Source organism: Cololabis saira, chromosome 3 (genome assembly GCF_033807715.1).
Source record: "Cololabis saira isolate AMF1-May2022 chromosome 3, fColSai1.1, whole genome shotgun sequence".
Taxonomy (NCBI): domain Eukaryota; kingdom Metazoa; phylum Chordata; class Actinopteri; order Beloniformes; family Belonidae; genus Cololabis; species Cololabis saira.
In genome coordinates, this window is record NC_084589.1 from 28,771,034 (window position 1) to 28,799,019 (window position 27,986).

Here is a 27,986-nt window from a genome sequence, read left to right on the forward strand (position 1 = left end):
CATAGGGGGGCTGTTTAGGGCTCCAGGGCCAACCGTACAGAGCAAGGTGGCATTTTCTGGAGCCTGTATTAGTTTGAGGATCCCTGGTAGGAAATAAATAAATAAATAAATAAATAAAAATGCTTTGGATCTGAGGATCAGTCTGTCTCTGATTTTTGAAGTTCACATTCATAGTTTAAAAGTTACAAGCAAACTCTAACTTCAAACTTCTACCCACCTGTGGCTCTAGAAAGGTCAAGGTCCGTAAGCGAAACATGGCTAAAAAAAAGAAAAAAAGGACGGTCTCCTTTCAGAAATGTCTTCTTTTTTTAAAATACTTATAGAGGCTGTTAAAAATATTTTGAATAATGAGCATAGAAGTTCATTCTACTTTTCTTGATAACTCAATATTCACAGGGATGAATATATAGTACACCTGAGGGTGTGTGTGCAAAACCTCAGAGCTGTTTTTTCACATCATCTCGCTGAGACATGAGCTTTGTGACATGCTGGCTGAGTGAAACTGTGAAGTCGATTCTTTTCATCTCATCCACCCCTGACTTCCTCCTGACATCAAACTCTTCAAGACTTCAAATTCACACAGCTTTTTAGACTGCTTTGAGCTTGAGGTCTCAGGTTGAAAAACACAAAACTCCATGTTGGAGGCTCCGCTGTGTGAGGTGGTCTTTCCTACAGCTGATGTTTTTGTCACCACTGTATCTGAATATGCAGTGTAGGCACTGTAAGGGAAAATGCCCCTCATATGGAAACAACTGAGCTCTAAGTTTAAAGGGTTTCTGATGAATATGTTACTAAAGTTGGGTTTGGAAAATAGTCAAATCAGGGTTTTTTTTTTTCTTTCAGAACCATGGCAAGTGAGTATTTTGTTCCTTTGCAAAGCTCTCCCTTTATTTTCACTGCTCTTGTCTCAGATCAGTCTTATCTTTTAAATGGACATCAATATTAACCTAAAGGGAGTAAATACCCTCTGAATGACAGAAAACACTGTTGTGGTCTGCTTTCGGTAACAGGAATGATTATGACAGTACATAAAGTGTGTAGGTGATGTTGTTTAATGTTCCACTGAGTTTTACGGGCAGAGGAAGAGGATAAAAATGCTGCTCTGTGAGAAACAACAACATTTTATCACCTCAGCATTTTTCTAGACATTGAAGTTGAGAGCTCTTGATATGTATCTGCGGGTATTTGATGAGACATGCTTCATAATTTTTTTCCTCACCGCAGCATGACTAGAGAAAGAATTATGAAAACGTCTTTTGCACGTCTCTCGTTTTCTTTATATGTTTCCATGCACTCAGGGTCTTGCACTGATATAAAACACAAATGTTACATTGCTTTGTTAAAACATCCATGAATCCTGCAAATTTACAATAAGACACCATGTCTTCTCTGCAAAGGCCTGTGTATTTGCTGATGGTGGATGGAATGTTACGTTTCATAATGTTTTCATAATGTTTGGTATAAGTTTCCACACACTGGCCTTAGCAATAATGAAATATAGACAAAGATCGGCTTTGCTGTGCTTGGTTCTTTGAAAATGACAAAATATTCCATCCAGCTATTTAAAACAGTAAGAATGAAAGTATCACCTCTCAGTTTGTGTGTTTGCGTCTGTCTGTACGGAGATTAAAGAAACAGCCTGTGTTTGCAGATGTTTGTGTTTTTAGCCACCTCGCCCTCTAAATATTAAAAATAACTGATGACTACAAAGCGAGAGATGGTTATTAAAAGATATTTTCCTTGATTCTAAAGAAATGGTAATAAATATAATCAACCAGAACATAGGAGGCAAAACTGTAATCTGTAGGGTCAAAAAAACCTTAAGTGAACTGTTTGCGCTTTAGTATTGTTTACAGGGCCAATCAAAGCGCCCTAATGACAACAAAAAGATTCAGGAAAATGTATCAGATGTTGAACTTGATTGAACTTTCTGTACTCTACAGCAACACCTGCTGAAGTTTGAGATTTACAGATAAATCATAAGTAGAACACTTTCTTGTGACCACGAAAGTCATCCTCAGAGGTTTGCAAATTCTAATCTCAAAATATCTGATGCATGTTGGAAACAAATCCAGCGGTGAAGTCATTACTGGACTTTGAAGGTGCACAAGCCAGCGCTGTGTTTGAAGAGAAAAGGGGGCAGGATTTCACGGTGGAGATGGGAAGTGAGATGTGGATTTCTTTATGATGAGGACAGACATAAAACAATTAACAATTAAGACAAAGATGACACTCCACAAATCTACAAATGAAAAAGCTAAACTTCAAAAGCCGTGACACGAGTGTCCAAGCTCCTGACTTTACTGGTAGCACAATATGGTGGAGGTATTGAAGCGGACGAAGCAGAACCTCCAACATTTTTTGCTTGAGACACTTTTCTTTTCTTTTTTCTTTCTCATTTATACTATTTCAGAATTGAATTGAAGTCTATTATGATAGAAATTGTCTCGCTGCCTCTCCAAAGACATGACCCTCGAGCAATTATTACATTTAGATTATTAACTATAACATACAATATTTACTTCAGGTCTTCCAAACATCAGGTAATCTTTTATTCATTTAGCTTCTCACAAAAATGAAAACCATAAACGTTTGCATATGACTGTGTTTTTTCCCGTAACACTGCAAGAAGAAAGAGGATTCCTTTTCTTGATGATGCCTTTCTGTGCAAGGTTTGCATGATGTTTCTGTTGTCTGAGTGGGTTTTCTGCATTTGTTCCAGTTTCTTCTCAGATTTATTTCAAAAATTGTAATTCCTTCTGAATTATATATTATTGGTTATTACATTTTAGTTACTTCTCAGTGAGTATTTGATTACAGTACAGTACACCTCTGGATGTTTATCACAGCATATTTTGGTAAGGGTGATTAGATTTTCACAAATTTTTAGTGAAATTCAGTTCTTTCCACCTTCATTTGAATTGCACCAATCTCCGAGTAAAGTCCTCTCAAGGCACGTCACAAAGAACAGAAGTCCAAAACTGTTCACTTAAAGACAATCCTATTCAGTTCAACTATATTCCAACTCAGCCCGATCCATTTTTATTCTGGTAATCGAGGTTGTTTCAATTGAGTTTTAAAAAATAGCATAGCCAAGAACCCAACATATTGCATTGGATCGGCATGTCAGTGTCGTCCCCCATCCTGAGCTAGCACAATCTAGAAAGACAAAGAGTTAAAACACCTCCAGCAGAACCAGATTTAGGGAGCCATCGTCTGCATCAGCAAGCTCGAGGTCTGAGATGACAAGAAAGAGAGACCAAAAGGAAATGATGTTGATCGTATTAACAATGACATATACATGTAAAAAGAGTGAAGAGAAGTGAACAAAGAGCCCGGTCCACCATGGAAGATCTCCTGCAATCTAGACCTATACCAGTATAACTAAAAAGATTGATTAGGATACTTGAGCCAGATTACAATAGTTCTGTGTGTTACTGTACGCTGTTGTGTTTGGGGCGCTTGAATGGAGCTTTACCGATATGTTTGATGACTGTGTTCTCACGATTAATGCTGCAAGGGGGTTCTCATTTATTCTATGTGGGAAGGAGATTCCATCATGAGTTGTGTGGATGGCTGTGGTTAAGATTACCCCAAAGTTTAACATAACATTCACCTAGAAACTGATGAATATTCAGCTATAGGAGATACATGGAAATCTGATGTTTTTCTGAATAATTAATTCCCCAACCTCCCCATTTGTAACAGTATGTATCTCCTCTCAGGTTTGCAGGTCTGGTTATTATTATTATTATGACTTGCCCTAATCAATTCATATTTTCTATTTTTCTATTATAATTTAAAACCACCTTTTCTTTAATTTACATAGAAATTTGAAGATAAACGTTAGGTGTTGTATGATGTGGGCTGAAAACATCACCAACACAAACCTGCACAAATGTCTTGCAGGGAATTCACCACACACAACTATTGAGATGTTTATGAATTATACCGTTTTTGTCCGTAGTATTGAATTGATCATTTTATTTTCTTCTGTATTGTCTATTTATAACAGTGGTGTGGGTTATAATCCTGCCATTTTAGCGCAGCGAAAGTGACATATCTTGATTAAACATGTAACCTATTTTTGGTGAGCTGGCAGGTGTACGTATAAATGATAATGTACAGATGTTGAAGTTGGAGAAATACCAAGGGCTGAAAGAAGAAATGGAAAAGAGATGAAAGGTAAAGACAGCAGCGGTGCCAGTGTTGGTGCACTCAGTCCTGTGTCCTCCCATGGGAGAGTGGCTCCACTAACTCCCAGCAACAACATCAGAAATGTCGGTCCAGAATCTCGGTCCAGAATTGCACAGCCCACGAACAGCAAAAATACTTTGCAAGATCCCAGGCCTCGAGCTTATTAACAGCAACTTCCCACAGGGGAAGAAGCATAGCGAGGGCCGAAGAACATAACCTCCTATCTGCCAAATTGTCTGACTGGTGTTTTTCACTTTAGATGACATCACAAGGTGGGCTGCACCTAATCAGCCTGTCTGTATGTTATTTCCACCCATATAGGTATCTTTAAAACAAAATAGCATTCTAACAGTTTTTTGTGTTTTCCCAAAAAAGTGACAATTTCAGATAGGAGGTTATGTTCTTCGGCCCTCGATAGGTGAAAAAAAAAAAAAAATCTGAATCAGAATCAGGTTTATTGGCCAAGTCAGGTCAAACGAGACACGGAATTTGACTTCGCTCACTGTACCTTAAGTAGACAAATGACAGCTCTTATTAACACATTTTTTTTTTTAAGTGAAAGGCGCAGCAGTGTGAGGTAGACATGGTTATTGAAAGGTGCATTGTTACAGCATATGATTTTGGTTATCATTATTATTATTATTATTATTATTATTATTATTATTATTATTATTATTATTATTATTATAATAGAAACAGTGATGTATGTGCAGAGAACAGACTGTATGATGGAATCAATCAAATCAAACTCATATATATATATATATATATATATATATATATATATATGTATATGTATATATATATATATATATATATATATATATATATATATATATATATATATATATATATATATATATATATATATATATATATATATGTGTGTGTGTTTGTGTGATTGTGTGTGATTGTGCTTATAAGTACATAAATAAAAAGTGGTCAGTGAGTGTAAATTAAAGACGCAGTGAGAGTTAAGTGCATCTTTCTACAGACATTACGGTACTGGCGCATTGCATTGTGGGAAGCCGATTTAGGCTGTTGCTGCTTCTAGCATGCTGAAGCGTCAATTAAATGACATTTTTAGCGTTATTTGTCAATAATTTCGTCCGTCGTTGGCATATCAACTAAGGATTCAACTTACAACAACATTGGCAGAAGGCGTGGAAACGGGTAATCGTCACAACACTTGACTTTTATTACATGTGCTTGTTACAGGTCAATGTTAAAGGTGGTCATGTCGGTTTTTTAATCCCGGAAGGTGTTTATTTTTATAAATCTAAATCTTTGTGTTTGTTCTGTTTTTTATTGTACTCTTAGAGAACCATGGCCATGTCGGTAGTGGGAGGTTTGTGGAGAGCTGGGTCGTCCTTGTGTCGCTCTGCTGGGACTCTGCTGCTCGCCACCAGGACCGTCTCCACAGGTGACGTCATCCTCCAGTAGCTTCAGTGACCAGTTAATACTGAGGTTTATATTGTTGTGATTAACTGCTCCCAGGTTTCATCAAATCAGGTTTTTATGATTTATAGGTTTATTTTTATTTTTTTAAATTTATGGTAAAAATTTAACTTTGTAGCTGAATCCGTGTATCATTCGTTCTTTCCATTTTCAATTGGCAATGGAAGAATTAATTTAGTCCCACGCGTGAGTTATCCACGTGATTACCATTATATGTATAAATTGCACTTTTTACAGCACAAACTTTACCTGATGCCGGAATTCATGGTATGGTTGATGGAGCTCTCTCAGGGTTCTTCCACCCGACCTTCTCCAGCATTCACCCACAGTGAAGACAGAGAGGCGGTTATGAACTTTCGGCCATATGATGGTCCCGTCTGTCACGGGATTACACATTTACTGTCAGTGTTTGCTATATAATATATAATATTTGCAATATAGCCAGGGGTTAATTTGTGCCGGATCCTGCCGGAACAAGATCCGGCACCTCTCGATTTTGGCCTCCCTGCGTTCCGGGACTTATTTGGGCAGATCCGGCACCTCTCGTATAAAACAATAATAATATAAAAAAGTTTTTTTTAATGTATAAAAAATAATAATATGCATAAATTCATTTACAGAACAAATCGCAAGCATTTCATGTTGTTTAACGTCATTTGAAAGAGTCGGAGATTTGTTGATGCAATGAAAAGATGGGCCAGCAAACCACGCCCCTGACCAAAAAATCTTTGGAAATTTGCTGGATCTGGGGAGCCAGCAGCGAGCAACGCAAACATGTCAAAAAGACAGCTGAATTTACTGTCTTTTTTCAAAAAGAAGGAAGAGTTGCATGATTCTTCAAAACGAATCAGAAAAGCAACAAGCGGCGATGAGGGCAGCTGCAGCACAATCAATGTGGTCCTTGCGCCGCGGACCACATACACATGAATGGATGTGTGTCGGTTGCTGTGGATTATGTTCTCACTACAAATAAAAAAACGGGCTGAAGCCCCCCCAAATTTGATCTCAGCCCCCCCAAAATTAAGAGGACATTTTTCCCTTTCCAACGATACCAATATTGTGTTTGTACAATTTAAAACTGCGTTATTTTGGGGTTGATGCAGCCGCATCTCTCTGCCTGCAGTCACTGCACTCTGCAGCAATGTCCCGCCCACAGCTCCATCTGATTGGTTACACACAGAGACAGGCACGGGAAACAGCCAATCAGCGGTGAAGGCTGTGAATGCTCTGTGCTCACACACAAACATAGCGGAGAATAAGTTTAGCCGGGGAGAGAAGCTCCGGAGAGGATATGTTTCCAAGGTAAATTAAGGCAGCAGACACCCTACTATTGTTATTCTAGCTTTCCAAAATGCACCAGATTGATGCATTTAAATGCATTATGCGGCCCCCCCCCCCGGAACCCCCCCCCCGGTACCCCCGCGATGTTCCGGGACCTCTTCATTGACAAATTAAGCACTGAATATAGCCTACTGTGGACATCTGAATAAAAACTTACCTCATAAATAGATTGAATCAAAGCGCTCTCCAGCTCTGCGTCTGATTCTCCTCAGATCATGCCGAGCACAGGATCTTCTGACGGTCATTTCTGAGCATTGCAGGAGACCCATCTTCTGCAACGTGCAGGAAATGTCTTTGTGCGTCAAACCGCTGTGGAACAAGTCCTTAATCAATCTTTAAAAAATAATCCTTAATCTGTTGTTCCAGCACCGCCATGGTAGCCATGGTTACCCACACTGCCGTGTACAGAGCCATTTCCGGGTCACGTAAACCCGACCAATTAAATATTAAAATCAAATTCAGTCCTGTGGCCCGTTTTTCTATTTCGTATTTTTGATCTGTGCCTAAAATTGAAATACGAAAAACCAGACGTTTTTTGTGTTATAATAAAAAACAAATAACAAAACAACCAGTCACTTTTTCATGTTTTGATTTTTGATTGCCAATTGAAAATGGAAAGAACGAATTACACGGATTTAGCTGCTTTATGTCCGTGTCTCTTCGCTTTATTACTATTTTACTTTGGAAAACTGACATGGTTCGTTTCTTGAGTGTGTCTTGAATTTTATCCATCATACTAAAATAAATTTACAACATTTGAAGGGGACCTATTATGAAAAACACGTTTTCTCTTGCTTTAACATATATAAAGTGGTCTCCCCTCAGCCTGCCAACTCAGAGAAGGAGGAAAGCAACCAAATTCTGCAGTGTCTGTACAGCCGCCCGGATGAGCCGTCCAGTGTGATGTAGCTTCTACGAGCTGTTCAGATTCTGTTCACTTTCGTTGCGTAACCAAAATGCAATTTGCATCGGTTGGCCTCCGATGCGTGAAACCACGCCCACAACTAACTCCGCCCATAGACATATATACGTAGACGCCCCATGGAGCGGCTGCGATAGGTCAACGTCGCCGCCATATTGGATGTGGCAAGACTGCGCTGTAAACTAATACAAGTAAATTGACTTATTTTCATAAAGCGCCTTTCTACAAAGGAATTTACGTTTTACGTCTCATTTATTCATTCACACATGCACTAATATACTTGGGAAACAGTTAGGCACCAAATATAATATATTTCTAAATATAAATCTGTTATGTGTGGAGCTGTTGCAACACAGCAACGGGTTACCATGGTTTACAGAATAACGGAAAGTGACGATTACAAGTACCGGTAGGCTAAGACAAAACGAAGAGGGAGCACGTCTGTACACAGTGTGCAGTGGTCCGAAGAAAAACAATATACATCCCGCCTCACAAAAATAAGAAAAATAGAGAAACATATTTTCTCATCAACAAAACAAATTTAAAATTTTTCAAATAACAAAATAACATATTTGAACCATTTTTCAGAAAATAAAATAACTGGAAAAATGGTTAAAATATGTTATTTTGTTACTTGAAAATTTTAAAATATGTTTATGTAAAATATGCTTTGTTGATTAGAAAATATGTTTCTCTATTTTTCTTATTTTTGTGACGGGGGATATACATTGTTTTTCGGCACTACCTTGTTCTCTATAGCTGATATAACATGAATTACTCCTATGTGGGATCAATAAATATCTTATTTTTGGTGCCTAACTGTTTCCCAAGTATATTAGTGCATGTGTGGATGAATAAATGATACGTAAAACGTAAATTTCTTTGTAGAAGGGCGCTTTATGAAAATAAGTTCATTTACTTGTATAAGTTTACAGTGCAGTCTTGCCACATCCAATATGGCGGCGACGTTGACGTATCGCAGTAGCGGGCAAAACCACTCGATGTGGTGTCTACGTTTATATGTCTATGACTGAGCTTCCGCCATTTTTTCGTAGCGGTGTATCGCGTCATTCAGGCAGCCAATCAGCACAGTGCCTCATTATCATAGCCTCCCCGCCCACTCAGAATCCTTCATAGATAATGAGGTTAGAGAATGGGAAGATAAAGATATGGCTCAGAGGCTGAAGAGGCTGAATTTCTAATTTATTTAGCAAAAACAATCAAAAGCTTGTTTTTAAGACATTCAAGGCCTGTTTAAAATAGGACTGTTTAAAAGGGGACCTATTATGGCATCTATTAGATGCCATAATAGGTCCCCTTTAATTTCACTACTACTATAAACTTATTTACAGAGGAAAAGAGATAAATTGGAGTAAGAACACTATTCTTAAGAGTTCAAATGAATGCTTAATGATTCACTAACAAATAATATCTTGAAACATTATTTGATAAATATATGTCATGAGTTTGTTTTGGATTATGGAAACAATGAAGCTGCAATCTTTTGCAGAAATATTTTGTTCAGAATATACTTAGTCACTGCTGATTAAAGTAAAATGTTTTCCAGGTACATGCTGCCAGCTTAAGATGCATGCTATCCCGGAGCGAAAACAGGTTGACAGGTGGACGGAAAAGAGGAGCATGTATGGAGTCTATGATAACATCGGCATCTTGGGTGAGTGTCCTCTGGTTTTGACAAGTAAGGTCCTTACATACAAAAATTTCTTGGGAAAAATGACTCCCTTTTGCCGGTCACAGTGCCTGTATCTAAGAGCCGCTTTCCGAGAAGGCTTAAAATCTGATCACCTCTTTTTTCCGCCTCCTGAGGTAAAACAAAAGGCGTGCAAAAGGAGAGACCGGTCATGTAAGTGAGGACTACCCCCCCATTCCGTAACCTAGTGATAATTAAACAATTTTCTGATCATGTTGCCCGCCATAATAACAAAGCCACAATTCGCTCCAGGGACGAGCAGCGCCCATAGTTAAAACTCGCTCACAAATGAAACAGCAGCTGGTGAGAAAGACTCGGACACTTCCAGCAGCAGGAGCCACAGTGTTTTTATTTGCTGGACATGCAGCTGACTCTGTCTAGTTACAGTGCTCAAACCTCCCCGGTCAACTTCTGCACACACGCCCACACCGGCGCTGTCTCGTCCACACACCTCTGCCCATGCGCACTTACACGCTCATGTTAAAAGGACCCTAACAATATGAAGAAAGCTGACTGCATCGTCTCCGCTATGTTATAAAAAAAAATAAATAAAAAATATTAATAATATGAACATGATTGACCCCTTACGTCTTGTTTCACACACACACACGATAGGGAGTCGCACTTTGGTAACTACCGGTTTCGTGTAGTTGCAGTATTTTTTCTTTCTTGCTTGGGCCAGTATGTAAAGGCTAATGGAGTAAAATTGGTGGCCCACTTTTACAGAGATGTTACAGAACGCCAGTATGTATGAGCCGGTTTCAATACTTAATAAAAATACTAAACTGTACCAGGCACAAGTGTGCTCAGTGGGGTTTTTCACGATTTGTGTGTTGATTTATTGACTTTAGTCAGTTATATGGGAACAAAGGAATCTTACTGGTCTCGTTTTCTTCTGGAAATTTTTCAGAGAATCAGTGAGTCTGCAGAAATTCAATGTATTCTTCAACAACTGCAGTGTAATTCTCTGATGGTTTTTGGAAGTATAAATTGCTCAAGTCTTCATAAATTTAAGCAAAGCGACATGCTGGTATCTTTCCAGGATGCATTTTTGCACTCTCCTCTTTCTTAACACAGGCACTGATGGCATTTGAAATTGTTTTTGATTCTATAGGGGGTTTTAAGGCTCATCCCAAAGACCTAATTGCAGCCCCCTGCTGGGTGAAAGCTTTCCAAGGTAATGAACTGCAGCGTCTCATAAGAAAAAAGAAGATGGTGGGAGACAGAATGATGACTCTGGAGAGGCACAACTTAGAGAAGAGGATCCGCTTCCTCTACAGACGCTTCAACCGGACTGGCAAACATCGCTAATGCTGATCAAAGCGCATCTGCAAATGCAACAGACGAGCCTTAAGGACTGTCGAAGTTTAGTGGTGTCATTTCATAATGTCACTGTGCTGTATACTTGGCTATGATTAAAGTGTTTGTTTCAGACTTTATGTTCTTATTAATTTTGTTTGGACTTATTGACAAAACCCAAGATATAGATACAGTATGAAATGAAAAAAGGAAGTTGGATTTGGGTGAATTTGACATGACAAGACAACTTGGTCAGAGAGTCTCCAGTTCACTTCCTATTGAAATGTGTTCCACATATGTAGCAGTCAGATCCCACCAAAAGTGGATGAAAGAAGATCACCAACCCATAGGTCATGGAAATCAAAAGCCCAGCGATATACCTGGGAGCAAAGGTTTGCAGGTGGGGTCTAACATCACATCAATTACATCAAGAACAAAACCATAATGTTTATTGTGGGAAGATGGTAAACTGGCAGGAGGCAGTGTGGTGCACTATATTCTGAAGGAAAACTTTGCATCCTGCCATTGATCATTTAAATTTGGCATGGACGACCATGGAGACCTTTATGCTCCTTCGTGGCAGCAGTATTTATTTGACGCAGTGTCCTCTTTTTAAAAAAGACAGTAAATTAGTTTGTGCTGTTGACTTGGCCATCAAATTATCCCATTCTCATTTAAGCAAACAGTACTGTTCCACAAAGGCCACAGTTTGCAGTTTACCATTTTTTAGACTGGCAGTGCAAGGTTTGGTAGTCCAGAACACCTCTACAACTGATGTGGACTCCATTCCTCCTCACTTAAGTTATGTTGGATAGCATCAGAGTTGTATGCAACCTTTTTGAGGAAAGCTTCATTGAGATGGTAAAGCCTGGCTGCTTCAATCCCATTCATCAAAAAGAGCATCCCAGAGCACAGTTATTGATAAAGCCTTCCTGATAGTAGACTCCAGATTATTAATTAAAAGTGCATGGTGCGGTCAAGGCCCGGGCTCAGTGTAAACAACTCAAGCTCCTCCTCATCAAACTTTTTTTTACACCATGTAGGACCAGGGATTGACCTGAAAGATCTGCGTGTTTGTTTGTCTGATGCACCATAAGAAAACCAGTGAACAGAATCAAAGTTATTACAAGCTTTATTATATCATGCACAATGTTTTCCAGCCGGAGGTACATCTTTCTCTAACCACAAAGGTAGGAGAGAAATGCACACAATGGTCATCAATCCAGTCGTATTTATACTTAAAAGGGAGGTGTTCTTTGTACGTGAACCCCATCTGCCAAACATATCAGACCTTCAGCCGTTTATCCCTGTTTATTACTTCTTACTTAAGATGTCAACCCAGATATTGGATGAGACCCATCAGCTCTTCATTGTCTTCACCTAAAGAAACACTATTTAACAGTCTGGTCATAAAACAGGAGGTGGCCCTGCAAATAGAGAAAAACCACCAGTGCAGAATCTTATAGAAAAACCCTCCAAACCTTTAAACAATTTCATAAAATCCTAACAGACCCATCAAAGACGTCTAAAGACATAATCAAGGGATCATGTGATATGTTGTTGAATTCATAAAAACAAAAAAAGACAGTAAGAAAGAAAGAAATGGTTTTAAAATGATTAAAATACAAATACAAATACAATACAAGTGTAAACTTTTATAGTCTATTTTTTTTCTTCTCTCTACCTTGTCTGCACACTGGTTAATACCATGCTGGTAAAAACCTAAGGCATATATATTCAATTCAATTCAATTCAATTTTATTTATATAGCGTCTAATACAACAGATGTTGTCTCTAGACGCTTTCCAGAGATCCAGAACATGAACATAAACATAAACATAAACCCCCGAGCAATTATAAACAATGGCAGGTAAAAACTCCCATAGTGGGAGAAAAGCCAAACATATATGTGCAGGTAGTTGTGACTCCTTAAAAATATCCGGCATAGAACATATTGAAGACTCTATCAGGGGAGGAGATAGACTCAAAAGACTCCTGCAAAGAGAGTCATTCTGGATATACACATTAAAGGCCAATTATTATCCAGGGTTGAATGGAGAACTTGACTTTTCTCCTTTTCTGTGAGTGTATTTTGTATTCTTTGACTATTAGTGTGTTCTGTTGTCCTTTAAGATTGACTCTGACGGTTCCTTAGTTTCTTTTTAGGCTCAATACTTATTTTGTATGCATTTTTGATTTATTGAATTGACTATAGGCAATGTTTAAATGTGCAATGTTGATTTATTGACTGTGATTTAGTTTTTTTTCTTTCAGTACAGAGTCTCTCACCCTCTGCTTGTCATTAGCAGGTCTTGCTGTTCAGGTCATGTGACCTCCTACCTGCTCACACTGAGCAGCTGTTTGAAATTACCTATTTAATTGTGAATTGAGCTGTCTGACAAACATTTCACTTTTGTCCTGACGAAGGCCAGTTTGGCTGAAACGTGTAGACACGCTTTTAATAGATTAGCCATGCAATAATAAAGGCATTTTATTAATCTTACCCTCATGAGTGCCTCAGTTCTCTGTCTACAACAATATATGTGCATTGTTACTATATTTAATATATATACATATATATATACGCATACATACACATACAAACCCAGTGTTTTTTTCTTTTATAGTCTATTTAAGAGCTTCTAGCTTAGATCAATGTGGAAAATGAGCTTTGATTTAAAGAAGCACAGGGGAAATTATTTGCATGTGAAACCTCCATAACTAATGGGCCTATGCCAAAAAAAAAAAACATACGCTTGGATGAGTTGACCTACATTTTTTCCCTATTTCTCCTGTCTTAAGACGTTTTCTTTATCGTGAGTCTTTAAAAGCTCCAGGTCTTGGAAAATGGAAATGGGATGGAGGGGAGGTGAGGGGGTGGCGTGGGTTTCTTTTGGGAGAATCCCGATGCCAGAGAGAAAACAGTCGAGTCAACACCGTAGATTGTACACTGACTGTACCGCAGTGTCGTCCCGAAACGGAGCTGCAGCACTGCAACGTGTAAAGGCTGATTTATGGTTCCGCGTTACACTAACGCAGAGCCTACGGCGTAGGGTACGCGGCGACGCGCAACCTACGCCGTAGGCTCTGCGTCGATTTAACGCGGAACCATAAATCCGGCTAACGTGGGAGACAGGAGAGGAGAGGGGGATGGGGGAGAAGGAGATGGAGAGGGAGAGGGAGGGGGATGCGGGAGATGGAGAGGGAGAGGGAGGGGGCACTGCACCGCCGCTACGAGTCCAAGTGAAGAAGGCTGGAGGAGAGACGCATTGTTGCAGTTCACACTCTGTACAGCCGAGACTACCGCACTTCCCGCAAGACGCGCAGAGAGAGAGTGAAAGAGAGAGAGGGGGGGAAGAGGAGGGGACAGGAATCAAAGACAGACAGACGTTCAATTAATCACGACTGCACTTTTTTGTCGTCTTAGTTTCTAAATTGCGGGAATTTTTTGTAGGCAGTTTCCAGAAGAGGCGAGTATACGCAGCCAACCAATCAGCGTCTCCGTCAGCATCCCGGAGCAGCTCTAAATAACTCAGCATCACTTTGATGAGCTGGATGCAGCCCTGCAGGAATCTGAGCATCCGTGGATTTCTCTTGAATGGATTATAACTCGGAAGAGCTTTTCTCTCGAGCTCGCATTGCCCCGCATCGCTTCTCGCTCCACTGAGCAGCCGCACAGTGAGTTCTCAGCATCCGTGGCTCTGTATTGCGGTACTTTGCTGATGACACACACAGTGTAGATGCTTCTCTAGAAGATCTGCTCAACTGCGCCAGGAAGACCCTCCGCCCTTACTTACTAAAACCTCTTTGCTGATTAAAAATTTTGACTTTTCTTTGGACAAGTGCCCACAAATTTGCATATAATTTCCCCCCTGTGATCTTTTTTTTCCCTTCGTGTTGTACTTCCCTCTCCTGCCTCACAGCCCACAGCCTCCCCTCCTCCTCTGCTGCCCGTGAGTCAGTTCAAACAGCTGCATAGAAGATGTGAGTATTAATGCGGCTTTTTTTTTTTTGCTGCGCAATAGCTATGTTAAGTATCTAATAAATGTGGATAATAATGGGGTATATTTAAATTCAGAGATGTTGGTTTCTTTGAACATATTTTTTTTTCAAAAGGGGGGATCTGAAATTGGCCTGATTTAATCCAGTTTAATGGATTTTGCTGACGCAAGTGAAATTTTCCGCCCCAGCTCTACTAAATTATACATTCAGAGGTTGAGTCATATCACTCTAAAGCCTTCGGTAACGTTCATCTGTGTTGTGTGAGATGGTTTCCTTTAACAATGACTATTAAAAAGATTAAGCTGTACATATTAGCTCAGAATTTTGAGGCACTTGGAAGTCCTCACCATTGTAATCCATCATTACATCAGAACTTCAGCCTCCTCTTTTTGTTTCTCATCAAAATGCTCGATCCTTTAGCCAGTGCATTCATGGACAGGAATGTATTGTTTCTCATCAATGTCATAGACTTTACTTTTTTCTCATTGCACCCATTCCTCAAATCAATTTTTTGTTGGTCGTTATTGTTTTTGGTTTTATTTTCTTACTGCAGTTATTGCAATTCTCATCTGTGCTCTCAATGGCCTCTTTTGTTTTATTTTTTGTTTTTACGTAATTCTTCCTTTTTGCTCCCATGAACCTCTATTCCACAAAAACGTTTTCTTTCACTGTTTGAATGGAGTTCCCCTTAACATGCATTAATCCATGCAGATGTAAGTCTCATATTGAAAAAACTTCTAAAACACAAGGCTTTTGTGGAAAACATAAAAAGAAAATATTCATCAGCCTCTGAATAACATGATAAAAGCATTAAACAATAATATGAGAGGCTATACATTTATCTTTTATTGCAGATTATTTTATTGTAGACGGCTTTGCCCTTGTGTTAATTAATGTTTTGAGATTTTAGCTATTTTTAAAGTTATGATACAACTTTATCAGGCACATAAAATGATGTGTCTGCACCATCTGATGTAGAAGGTTAATCTAATAGACAAAAACCTTCTCAGAGCCTCTGATGACAACATTTTTTCCTATGTTTCCTTTTTTTTCTTTTTTTTTTTTTTTTTGTCCAGGTCTGCTCCTGCCCCTGATGCTGCACCACCAGCCGGAGCTCCAGGAGCTCCCGGTGCCCCCGGCCCAGATGGAGCCCCTGGCGGCGGCCCACCTGCCCCACCCAATACCTCCAGCAACCGCAGGCTACAACAGACACAGGCCCAAGTTGAAGAGGTGAGCAAGACCACGAAAGCCTAAGATGGCTGGGTAGCAGCTCTGCATCAAAATGGTCAACGTTAAATCATAAAATATATGAACTTTGGCAATAGGTGTAGTGCTTTTCTGGGCCAGGAACAACCTAATGTTAAAAAAGCAGTTTTACTCTTGCAGTCTGCAGCAAGGTCTACTTTTTTTACTCTATTTGTAATGCCAGAAAAGACTCTGTACCTTATCTTTGCTGCACTTGAAGCGTTCTTATCATTTTCTTTCCTCCAGCACTGACAAATGCTATGTCACTGTTGTCTCTAGGTGGTGGATATTATGCGAGTGAATGTGGACAAGGTTTTGGAAAGGGACCAGAAGCTCTCAGAGCTGGATGACAGAGCGGATGCTCTCCAGGCCGGAGCCTCTCAGTTTGAAAGCTGTGCAGCCAAGCTAAAAAACAAGTACTGGTGGAAGAACTGCAAGGTGGGCAGATTAACGTGGACCCATTACACAGACAACAGAAGGAAACGATTAATGCAATCCGAGTATCTGAGTGAGAGTTAAGCAAATGCCTGGTAGTATACCACATACTTGTATAGACCGTTCTGCATCACTCGCTGGAAGTAAAAGAGCATGTAGCAATCTGTTAATGAACTGGGGTGGAAGACTGATCATGCTTCAAGGCTAACAAGAAGAAACACATCTGTTGTTGTACAGTTACTTTACAAACTGAAATATTAAAGATATTATATAACTGAAGCAGAAAGGCAACTATTTTTTTATTTGTACACATTAACTTTTTTTCTCCGAGAGAAATGAACTCAAGGACATTACGATACCATTTTTGTTTTGTTTTAATTTTTCAGATGATGATCATGATGGGTATCATTGGAGTCATCGTGGTTGGAATAATATTCTGTAAGTAGAGGATGACTTCATCTTAATAATACAAGATTTATTTCTGTTGAACATTAAGGAAATGAACATTAAGTGCTGGCTTCCCTCCCACTTTACACTACACGTATGCATCTGCTGACGTAAATGATACTAATGTTTTATGCAAAGAAGTTAAGATATAGATGTAGTCCTTCTGATTTGGTCTCCATGTAGTAACACCTGCATATTAATTTTATTTTTAACTCATTTAACTTTTTAACTACACAAGATGAGCTTGTCTTGCCAGATTCATTGGACTAATGACTTCCTTTTTCTCCTTCATTCACAGTGTACTTCTTCCACTGAGCTCATCCCATCATTACAGATGGACATGGACTTGAAGATGACTTGAGAAGGAAGAGGGGACAAAAAAATAAAAAATAAACCCAAGCACCTCTCTTCCCCTTCCATCAACCCTCTTTTCCCTCTCTTCACAGTCTTCCATCAAACCATCTCGCACTCAAACATGACAGTAGCATTCATAGGTGTCCCTGCTCTGCTCTCTCCCCCTTTCCCCTCCGTCTCGTTGCTTTCTTCCCCTGTTTCTCCATGAGGTCTCCCTCACTCTCTCCTGTCTCTGCACCTCATGTTTTATTGAAGGCTTCAGATGGCAAGGCGAAAGAGGAAGAAAGAGAGAAGAAGGAGGGGAGGAGGAAAACCCTTATGATAACAGGGACACGTGGGGGCTCAGGTCATCTGATGAAGTGATATGTGGAGAAATGTACAGATGACGTGCGGGAAGATTAAACAAGAGTTTGCAGTCTTTCTACACCACATACGCCAAAGCTTGTTCATACAACCTATTTTGGGAGATCTACATTTGTAATTGATACTTACACGCCGAACTAACACACTCCTTTTGTCACTACTGCTTCAGTCATTGCTGCTTACTAACACATTAGATGAAGATTACAATCATTTTTGTTGTATGCCCGTGTGTGTAATTGTGAATCAAAGCACTGTAGCTAATAGCTTTTTCAAGTTTAACTGATTTTACCAGTACGTTTTTTTCCATTTCTTGTTCAACTTTCTCGAACTCGGTCTGTTATTTCTGTGGCAATGGCAAGAAAAGGGAAATCCAAAAAAAGGGACAGAGACTGGATGGAATTTAAAAGAAAGGGATAAGAAGAGGCGATTCAGGGAAAGTTATGAGTAGAATTGCAAAATATTTTCCAGTATAAATAATTTAAACTTATTTCATGACATATAGACAGTTTTTGATGAAGTAGACTTTGTAAATATGCTTAATTTGTACCTGGGTTATCGTATGACAGGCGGTGGTCTAGTGGCGGCATTACGCTCAATGGCATAGGTATATAGACAAAAAATACAAAACAAAGCAGTCGCTAACAGACAATCTAAAAGATTATTTGAACGGTCTGCAATACCTCTGATGAAGGTCTCTTAACTCTGATTTGGACAGAATCACAGCCATAGACAGATGAATGTCTAGCGTCACAATTCAAGAGTCTTGTTTTGGGAGTTACGCTGTCAAAAAAGTGTTATTTAAGTTGACCTGATTTCCAGAAAGCAGGAAGGTGGAAGAGGGGACAGGAATGGGAAACTGAACCACCTGGCCATCCCGTCCCCTGCTGACTCATACAAACAGGCTCGTCTGTTGCCTGCTGCACATCAACAGCCGATAAAAGGTGTTCGTTTCTCACCTGCATGGCAGCCGGTGTCCATAGTTTTGCCTATTAGTGTGACCTGTGTGTCTGCCATTCCTGAAACTTACTGCCGATTGTATATTTTCCTTTGTTAGTGATTTAAGGACCTGTGTATAATGTCTTTCTGATCAGATACCTACTGCTTATGCAATGTGTAATGCAACAAGCTCACAAGTTTGCCAAATTTTGTCAGACTCACATGCTTCAGAGAGAAAAAAAAATATGAATATCCTGACACTGCAAACAACCGCTCCTATAGTGAATTGTCAAAAATGTGTAGTACTGTAGTAGTTCCAACCATAGTACACATCAGTCAGTTTATGCTCCTGAAAAAGTATTTATATAAATCCTTTCAGGTTTTGGGGAGGCTGCTGGTTAGGGGCTAACTGAAGGCTCCTTATTTTTTCTTGGACTGGTTCTGAAAGTTGATGAAGCATTGAAAATAAAAACAACCTTATATTGTAAATGCATCACTGCATACCTGTAGCGCTAAGCCAATATTATCTAATGATATTGTGCGACAATATCATTTGGTGATTAAAATGTTTTGTGATCTGAAAATATAGTGAGAGATGCAACTGGATTTGCGGGGAAAAAATGCATGTTTATTACTTTTGCTGATGCCAATAAATAAATCATGAACTGAACTGCATCCTGACATTTCTTAGCATGTTGGGCTTCATTGAAACGTCAGCAAAAGTTACAACAGCATTCCGATTCCAATACAAGATTCAAATTTTTTATCTAAATCTTATCAAACAGAAATCATGTAGCAAATTGAATCAATTTAATTTACAAACATACAGCAGGGCTTGAAAGACTGAATCTTTTTTTTTTCCATTTGTACATAAACATGTAAAAAACACATCATCCAACTTTCATGCAAAATCTTTGAATAAATTAAGAGAACCTCTATAATTAATTTTCATTCATTTATTGAAGATGATCATCTAATATGGCATAACTCATCTCACAAAGGTATGTGAACCTATCCAGTGTGTGACCCCAGTGCGCAACAAAAAACTCAAATTCAAATTTACAGTAACTGCTAATGAGTCCTGTGCATGGGCTTGTGGGAGTTTAGTCACTCCTCTGCACAGAAGAGCTCCAGCTGTCAACAACCCAGAGCAGGGATTTTCTCACATTAACTGCCCACTGCAGATTATTCTGGTCAGTTAAAGTTAAGGTCTGTAATTCTATGTGATTTCTTACATAAAAAAAAAAACACTTTTCGTCACATTCAGTGAATATCGCCCCACCTTCGAAAAGCTGTGCATATTTGTGAGTACACTTTAAAAATGTAAAAAAAAAAAAAAAGAATAAAACTCATGTATCCATTTCCTTTTCTCCTCATAATAAAGAAATCTGTTTACTTTTCTGTCGCAGCCTAAACCTTTTTGGGAAAATGAACCATCATTTGATACTTTAGCTTCACTCCTCTGAAAACATGACACTGCTGTCAGCTCAAATACACACATGCCAGTTTAGGGCAAGCTGCTACATATTACAACCAAATACAGGCACAAAAGCAATGTTGTGGAAAAATATATAATAATTACACCATAATTCATGAAGCATTTGTTTGTGAAGAGGAGATTTCAGATAATTACGTAAAAATTTGGTTATTTCCGAAAATAAGGCAGCTAAAGTCAGCAAAGAAATTTAGTAAAGATAACCTGATTATAAGAGACATGACTATGTCTTGTCTTTGTTGAGATATTCTTAAAGCGCCGTAGAGAATCTGTTGTAAGTCTAGAGCCAACAAATGAAGCCATGACACTTATGTGCTAAGTCAGAACCGACACTTCAAAGATCAATTTTTCGTTTGCCGTGACATTTATAAACCTGTCATGTACTATACCAGATCAATAGGAGAAAGCCAAGGAAGTGTTCAAACCTGAATATTGCGGTTTGTATATATACGGTAGACGGCCAGGAATAGTATTTTGGTTTCGGCTGGGTTTTCAGGCTCAAGCTTCAGAACTGTAAGCAGTAAAATAATAAACTACAAAGCTCAGCCTCTTTGAAGCCACACTGTGAAACAGGAAAAGTTTGTGATAATACCTCAATCAATGTCCGTAAGTCAGAAAATCCTTCATTGTCAAATGTGAATTACAAGAGTGGAAGTAAATAATACACATAACACACAAAAAGTAAAGAATAAACATGATAAGTGTGACATTTCAAATAGTACCAAAACAGTGCAAAAAGCCTGAAGTGTAAGCTTCCACAGTCTGTATCACTGCTGTTTGACAGTTTTCATTGAAGTTGCATTATCTTCACATTGTATCATTCATTGAGACCCCAAAATTTTACTAGTACAAATTCATCTTATCAAAGTAAAGCAGAGATGTTATTGATAGTTTTAAACAGTCTCCAAAAGTCAGCCGAACATATTTGATCCATTTGAATTACATTTGGCTTCATGGACCAGTTACACGGCATAAATGTGTATATAAAAGTGTGTGTCCGCTAGGTTCAAGGGGTTTTAGAGGTTGAGAGGCTTTAAAAGAGATTCTAATTAAAGTCCAGAAGCCTAGATAAGCCCCAAAGCCTTTGAGTGTGCATTTTAATTAAGGGGAAGTATGTTCAAACTTTTATCATTTTATACATATTTAATATATCTTGCTAATTTTCTGTCATTTTTCTAAGTTTCAATGATGGATGATTCCTGCATTGGGCGGTGGAGAAGGAGATGCTTCTACTTGGCAACCAACTTTATTTATTACAAAATCATCCACAAACATGACTAAGACTAAAACATCAAGCCCCTGAAAATAAACGCACTGATATTTTGAAAAAAATAACGGCTAAAAATAAATGATAAATCAGTGATCAAGAGAGAAGTCTAGATTGTGTTGAACTTGTTGTGTTAAAAGCCTGGAGTTTAACTTATTTAATTCTTGGTAGAGTTGTTATTTCCCATGCCGTCCACTGAAGTGTGTGTTTTCCAGTTCAGCAGGTGACTAAAAGAGTGTAGAGAACCCTCGTAATCGGTAATAATTTAAAGACTTAAAATGACTCTGAAATCAATCAATCATCTGGATTTCAGGTCAGGATGATCTAAGCCTGACCTATTTCATGACCTGATAAAAGAAAAGTACAGTGATGACCAGGAAACCAAGGACCCACCAATAAGAATCTGCAGAGTGACATACAAAAAACATTAATTATGAATTTGTAGACAAACAATCTTTTATTTATTCACATAACCATGCTGTTGAAAAATAAAATGAAAAGTTGGACTTTTGCATTTGAGATCTGTCTTCTGTTAGGAAATGTTTTCCTTCACAAAAATGTGTCTTGATTCTTAATCACCTCTATTTGTTTTTTGCACTTTGATAAGTCCTTTATTTTAACCAGTTAAAAAATGCACATCAAATGTAAAGTGTTAATAAATGGTTCCTCTTGTTGGCAGCGGATAATTACCTGGTTCAGGACTTTCAACCACCACGCTGACATCGATAGGCGTTTCCAGCGCTGGGTGGGACACCCTGCAGATGATTTTGGTTCCTGCTGAAATACTGGTAGGCACACTGAGGTGAGACGTCAGGGAGAAGGTCCCGTCACCGTGCTGGCGATGGCTGGTCAGGGAGCCCTGATTTTTAAAGAGTTCAGGCTCTGCATCTGTTGGAGAGAGGGAGAACCACTCCATCTGGAAGGCCGAAGAGAGAAGAAAGGTATGCCTGCCAATTAGTCAGTTAGTTAAGGCACCACATTTGGTTTGTGTAGCATGTTTCTCAACAGTTTGTGAAAATCAGACCAAAAAAACCACATGAATGTGGAGAATTGTCTTAAGATAAAAAAGGAAAAACTCAAATAGCAAGCTTAAATCAAATGCATCTACATTTCCAGCTTTTCTTAGATCTGGAGACATCTCCTTATCAATAAAACAACTACTGTAATTCACTCCTGATTTGTGATTTTTAAGCATTTTAAAGAAATAGTCTGGGGCAAGATAATGTTTTGTTTTATGGTCACCATTTTTGCAGCAAAAACTTGTTAGTAAGCAGCTGCTCGTCTATACATGAAGACGGTGTGGTCTGAGCAACATAATCATTCATTTACAACTTCTGTTTGCCACCAAGCTGTGGTTTTCAAGGAAATGTGACAAGTTAAACCTAAGATGTTTGGATTCCCCTAAATTTATCATAAAGTTAGTAACATTTTCAGAAAGATAAGCAATAAAAAAGTATGTAAACCCCTTTAAATTTAATAAATAAAAATAAATAAAAATGTAATCACAACAATAAGTAAAAACAACAAGTTTAAACTGATAACATGAACAATTATAATTTCTTGTGTCTTTATTGAACACGCCCATTAAACATCCACAAAACCTAGTCAATCAAAACTAAGTTAAATTATGAAATCAGTTTGGAGATGTGGTTTATAAATACTTAAGACACTAAAACATTTGAACTTTGCTGATCATGAGAAACATCTGCTGATGTAAACCATGCCTCACAAAGATATGTCGAATGACGAATGATGAAGAAGGGTTCATCTGCTTAAGGCAGAAAAATGATACAAATAAAAGTGTTAATGTTTAGGCACCCATCAGTCCACAAGTAATCTAGAAATGCACACAGTTAAGAGCTGAAGCTACTCTTCCTTAGGCCACATGACTCCAAAGGCAAAACCCAGAATCCTAAATAAGGTGAGGAAAACCTTATAAGCAACATTAAGCCCTTAGATGAAGATTACTATAATCAATCAATTACTAAAAGCCCTGCTGGATGGGGCAGCTGTGGCTCAGAAGGTGAAACAGGTAAAGCAGTTATCTGCAAACCTGAAAAGTTGGGTGGTTTGACTCCTTGCCGCGGGCTGGTGTCCTTGTGCAAGACACTGAACTCCACAGCGACTCCAGCGCATTCATTATTAATACAGTATAGACTCATTAAAAAAAAAGTCTATATAGATCTCTGTAGACTAAGAGTGCTGCGTGAATGGATGGAAAAAGCTTTGAGTGGTCAACAACAGTTAATGAAGCTGAGAGTAGCTAGAGACTCACATTTAATATAATGTCCTTGGAAACACGGAGTGCCATGAAAGTCTATGGTTGCAGCTAATGTCGCGGTTACTGACCTGCGCGTCCAGTGGATAGTATTTGCTGGAGTGACAGCTTAATGTCTGGGCTGAGTTTTTTTCCAAAACAAATTTCTCCTTTGAGAGGGAAACATCGGGTGGTTCTGGAGAAAGAAAATTCACAATTGAAGAATTGACAAACTATACGAGAGAAAATATAATGAATAACTATGATATGAGAAATCAGATGAGTGAAACTTACGTTTAATGTGAAGTCTAATGACCTGTTGGGCATGGAAATGACCAATATTGACTGTGCAGATGTATGTCCCCTCATCAACAACCTTGAGCCCGGTCAGAGTCATAGAGACGTTCCCCTCAGTCACGACCTCAGCAGGATTAATGCTCGAGCCCTTCCTGTCAAAATGAACTGGGTACAGAAAAGATGACAATTGTGTGACACTCGTCGCCTTTGAAGAGGATCGAGTAAAAAAAATGAACTAGTGTTAATTTTGGAAAAAAAAAATGTATGTCCAAACAGCACATTCTCTAGTTTCAGCTGTGACATAAATAGCAAAGTAGTTAATACTTCTTGAAGAACCATTCAGGGTATGCTTTTGTGAAACCTGTTTGCTAATACATAAACTGATGTCTCACAGTTGTCATGAACAGTTGTATAAGAGCATTGAAATTATAGTAGTAACTGATCTTCTTCTTCTTCTTCTTCGTGTCTGGCCGTCCTCTATATCATGTCCTTCCAATGGGTGGCGCAGGCGAATGCAGCGGCGTTGGGCTCAGCCAGGTCATCTCCAGTACATTTTGGGGCAGATATGCAGTAGTAATCGATAATATGTTTTCAATTAGCTAAATGTGTATTTAAAATAAACCTCTCGGTAGAAATTCAACATCAATTTGAAAACCTAGAATGTTGAATAGGGTGGGAACCAAAACATGTCTGTTTTCTTTAATTTAGAACAACTATTTACTGGTGCAGATCGCAGCCTCCTTGAAATATGTACGCCATCATCATGGTAGTTTCTCCAGGACTGAATTGAAGCATATGCAGATGGTTTCAGTATACTTTTTTGCCACTAGATGTCACTATGAATAAAATCTGTGCCTCCAGTAGAAAGAAATCACATGAAAATAAGAATAATGTTTTGTTAACTTGTACACTGAGCCCTCTTTTGGACTTTTTTGATAGCAAATCCAACAGAGCAACCATTTGTCCCTTAGAAGGATTTTGTGGATGGAGAACATGGGGTGATCGAAAGATTTAGCTGGATTTAATGTGCAACTTCACAGCACAATGGCTCTGTATCGACTCTGCTCTCCATCCACCATCTATACCAGTGTTTCTCATTCCCAGCTTCAAGTACCACTGCCAGCATGTTTTAGATATTTCCCTGCTCCAGCACACATTGCTCAAATTAAAGTGTCATTGACAGACATATGCAGATCTTGATGTCAGGTGAAAGAGGTGAAACAATAATTTGAATCAGGTGTACTGGCACAGGGAAACATGCAGGGCGGTGGCACTTTAAGACTGGGACAGGCAAACACTAACCCATGCCCTTCCATTGCAACAGCCACACATATTCAGGCTATAGGCAGTTTAAAATCACCAGTTAATCTGACAAATGTTTTTGGACTTCATTTTTTTTTCAATCAGAACCAACACCAAACTGTGATGCACTACAGTGGCAGCGGTGGATGTATGGAATAAATTAGATAAGGATTTGAAATTATGTAGAACCTTAACCTTTTCTTTATATCAAATTAATGAGTGGGGATGCCTGCTATGTTGAGTTGGGTATTTATTTAATTAGTGATTTGATTTGATTTTTTAAGGATGAAGGTAACATGTAGACTGCACCTTTATTTTTAATTTTTTGTATTTCTTGAATAAATGTTGTTATCCCCATGGAGGCAATTTGTTTTACTGTCAAGTCTTTTCTCTTACTTCTTGCTTTCATTTCATTACTTTAATTAATCTTTTTGAGGGTAGGCAAATAATAAGCTTTGCTTCAGCCTACACCTTTTTCGGTCTAGCTGGTATTTGTATATTGGAAATTTTTTGTAATGTTTTCTTTGAACAGTGTATTAGTTTTCTTGTTGTCATTTTTATTCTTTCTTTTTTAGTGATGTCATGACCGAAATAAACTAAACTAAAACTAAAAAAAAAAAAAAAAAAAGACTTAATTTAAATCCCTACATAAAAAACTGTAGATATGGATACACCGGTTCACTCTCAATAATAATACCTACCTACTGTCCCTTCTGTATCATCTAGTTTTGTCTTCATTTCAAGAACTTTCTGGCCTTTCCCCCTGTGCTGCAGGCGCCACTCAACGCCCACTTCCTGTGCTAAAGGTGTCTCCTGCTGCTTGAAGCCACAGTTGAGGACCACATCATGTCTCATAGGGGCAGATACAGAACTTACAGGGGAAAACACCAGGAATATCACTACAAGAAGGCAAAGACAACACAAAAAAACATGTTTTGAAAGATGTTTTTGTTAGAACAAACACATTTGTTTGTAATTATTGTAATGTGAAATATGAAATACGGGCTTTCACCTTTTGTCAGCAGAGTCCCTGACTCGCTGAGAGGCAGGCCCAGTTTGCTTTGTATCAGACTGGACGGATGCTTTTCCACTGGTAAATTCTCCAGAACGAGAGTGGTGCTGAACTCGAGTTCCTCCACAGTGAGGGACACCATAAAATAGGCTGGATGTGAACTTCCCTGAAGTCCCTGAGGAGAGTAGCGACTTATTTCACAGATGACCTCCTGGTCGTTGCAGTCTGCATGGAGAAGCATGTCTGCGTTGGGGATCTCTGGTGATGACACTGCCACGGTGGTACAAGATATTGTAAGTTCAACATAGGCTTTTATTATATTCCTCCAAACTATACAAGGAGAAAACAGGGAAACCTTTGGTCTCGAACAGGATGAGGTCTGGATCGGGAACTGAAGGTGGGACAAACGGAGTAAGCGTTTCAAGCGGTTCATCTGGGCCCACTGCAACATCTCGTAGAACTAAAGTGGCTGGTGTCCGGGTGAAAAGAGCGCCGCCTCCCATTCCACCAAGTCCAGCTCCTTCTTCCACCAGACTGCAGGAAAGTATCACGTCTGCAACTCCATCAGCTGAAGAAATAAATGGCTCCTTTAAAACACACAACTGCTACTTCTATTTATCATACTATGGAGGGCAACCACTTTTTAATTTCAGCAGGTAAGTTCTTACACAACTAATAGACTCGTTTTCTTGTTTAGTTTAAATAGATTTGGAGCTTAATTTAGACCCAAAGTTCCGGGCTTTTAGATATTTAGTTTGGTTAATAGTTGCATTGATATACATGCAGATGCCGATACTTGCTTTAAAAATTCCCCTTTTAAATAACATGTAAATATTCACTTATTATTGAGAGATTTCTACAATGATTAGGCTAAGCATTGACTTTAATTTGTTTGAGCACAAATGTATTGTGTTTATTCTAAATGTTAAATTAGAATTAGAATCATTTAGTTTGGTTCAATAAAATAAAAAGTCAACAATTTAAGACTATATCTACTTCAAAAGCAGGCTAATTCAACAGAATTTACTAATAGAATAGTGATATATAATTCACTCTAATAACTATATGGCTGATGTGATGGCTACCCTCAACGATCAATTCAATTGAATTTTATTTATATAGTGTCTATTACAATACAAGTTGTCTCCAGCGCTTTCCAGAGACCAGAACATGCAAACATTAAGCATATGAACGTCATTTAACAATTATTTAATCAATATGTCCAATTAAATCATCTTACCATGAACGTATGATATGAGGTATCCAATAATAATGACTTCAATCATCATCTGAAAGCAAGATATGCAACCATCAAATAAAATAAAATAACGACTTGAAAATGCACCACAGTGCTTTCACTTTTGTTTTCAAGGATTACCAACGCATCATGGCGGTGGTATTTTGTTTGCTCTCGTATTATTTTTTCTTTTAAAGTCTTCTTTGCTCCATCAATGACGTCCACCAAATAAAACGATATATTTAGGAGTAATTCACAACAATAATAAACTCCGATAGTACATAGTTGGCTGCTAAGAGCATGCGCAGCAGGCAGTAAAAGTGAAAGTAGTTAGCAGGATCATCCAATGACGGAGCCGCATTGAACGCATCATAAGTAACTACGGAAACAGGCACAAGCGTTCTTACAA

General features: G+C 38.6%; 3 protein-coding genes across 3 annotated transcripts; 2 read left to right on the forward strand and 1 right to left on the reverse strand.

The window, feature by feature from the left end:
* Positions 1 to 5,209: 5,209 nt before the first annotated feature.
* Positions 5,210 to 11,068, forward strand: mrpl51 (mitochondrial ribosomal protein L51). The gene is made up of 4 exons (XM_061717081.1): positions 5,210 to 5,370; positions 5,518 to 5,620; positions 9,486 to 9,593; positions 10,744 to 11,068. The coding sequence occupies exons 2-4, from the start codon at positions 5,524 to 5,526 to the stop codon at positions 10,938 to 10,940; spliced, it is 402 nt and encodes a 133-aa protein (XP_061573065.1). The 5' UTR covers positions 5,210 to 5,370; positions 5,518 to 5,523; the 3' UTR covers positions 10,941 to 11,068.
* Positions 11,069 to 14,191: 3,123 nt separating this feature from the next.
* LOC133434822 (vesicle-associated membrane protein 1-like) lies at positions 14,192 to 19,380 on the forward strand. Its single transcript, XM_061717084.1, has 6 exons — positions 14,192 to 14,606; positions 14,852 to 14,912; positions 16,007 to 16,160; positions 16,455 to 16,613; positions 16,997 to 17,048; positions 17,356 to 19,380. Coding segments are annotated over exons 2-6 (384 nt in total). The 5' UTR covers positions 14,192 to 14,606; positions 14,852 to 14,910; the 3' UTR covers positions 17,373 to 19,380.
* On the reverse strand, positions 19,358 to 27,974 carry tapbpl (TAP binding protein like). Its single transcript, XM_061717083.1, has 8 exons — positions 27,581 to 27,974; positions 26,696 to 26,908; positions 26,341 to 26,610; positions 26,030 to 26,227; positions 24,024 to 24,191; positions 23,822 to 23,925; positions 22,163 to 22,388; positions 19,358 to 21,875 (listed from the first exon to the last, which is right to left on the reverse strand). Exons 1-8 carry the CDS (start codon positions 27,627 to 27,629, stop codon positions 21,808 to 21,810), a joined length of 1,296 nt encoding a protein of 431 aa, XP_061573067.1. The 5' UTR covers positions 27,630 to 27,974; the 3' UTR covers positions 19,358 to 21,807.
* Positions 27,975 to 27,986: the final 12 nt, after the last annotated feature.

Excerpts from the sequence above, each read along its gene's own strand:
- tapbpl (XM_061717083.1), bottom strand. The coding sequence starts at position 27,629 with ATGATGATTGAAGTCATTATTATTGGATACCTCATATCATACGTTCAT. Across the intron at positions 26,228-26,340 it reads AGGGACTCTGCTGACAAAAG|TGATATTCCTGGTGTTTTCC; the intron begins GTGAAAGCCCGT and ends GCCTTCTTGTAG. Across the intron at positions 22,389-23,821 it reads ACTATCCACTGGACGCGCAG|ATGGAGTGGTTCTCCCTCTC; the intron begins GTCAGTAACCGC and ends TCGGCCTTCCAG.
- LOC133434822 (XM_061717084.1), top strand. Across the intron at positions 16,161-16,454 it reads CACAGGCCCAAGTTGAAGAG|GTGGTGGATATTATGCGAGT; the intron begins GTGAGCAAGACC and ends TGTTGTCTCTAG. Across the intron at positions 16,614-16,996 it reads ACTGGTGGAAGAACTGCAAG|ATGATGATCATGATGGGTAT; the intron begins GTGGGCAGATTA and ends TTAATTTTTCAG.
- mrpl51 (XM_061717081.1), top strand. The coding sequence starts at position 5,524 with ATGGCCATGTCGGTAGTGGGAGGTTTGTGGAGAGCTGGGTCGTCCTTG. Across the intron at positions 5,621-9,485 it reads CACCAGGACCGTCTCCACAG|GTACATGCTGCCAGCTTAAG; the intron begins GTGACGTCATCC and ends AATGTTTTCCAG. Across the intron at positions 9,594-10,743 it reads TGATAACATCGGCATCTTGG|GGGGTTTTAAGGCTCATCCC; the intron begins GTGAGTGTCCTC and ends TTGATTCTATAG.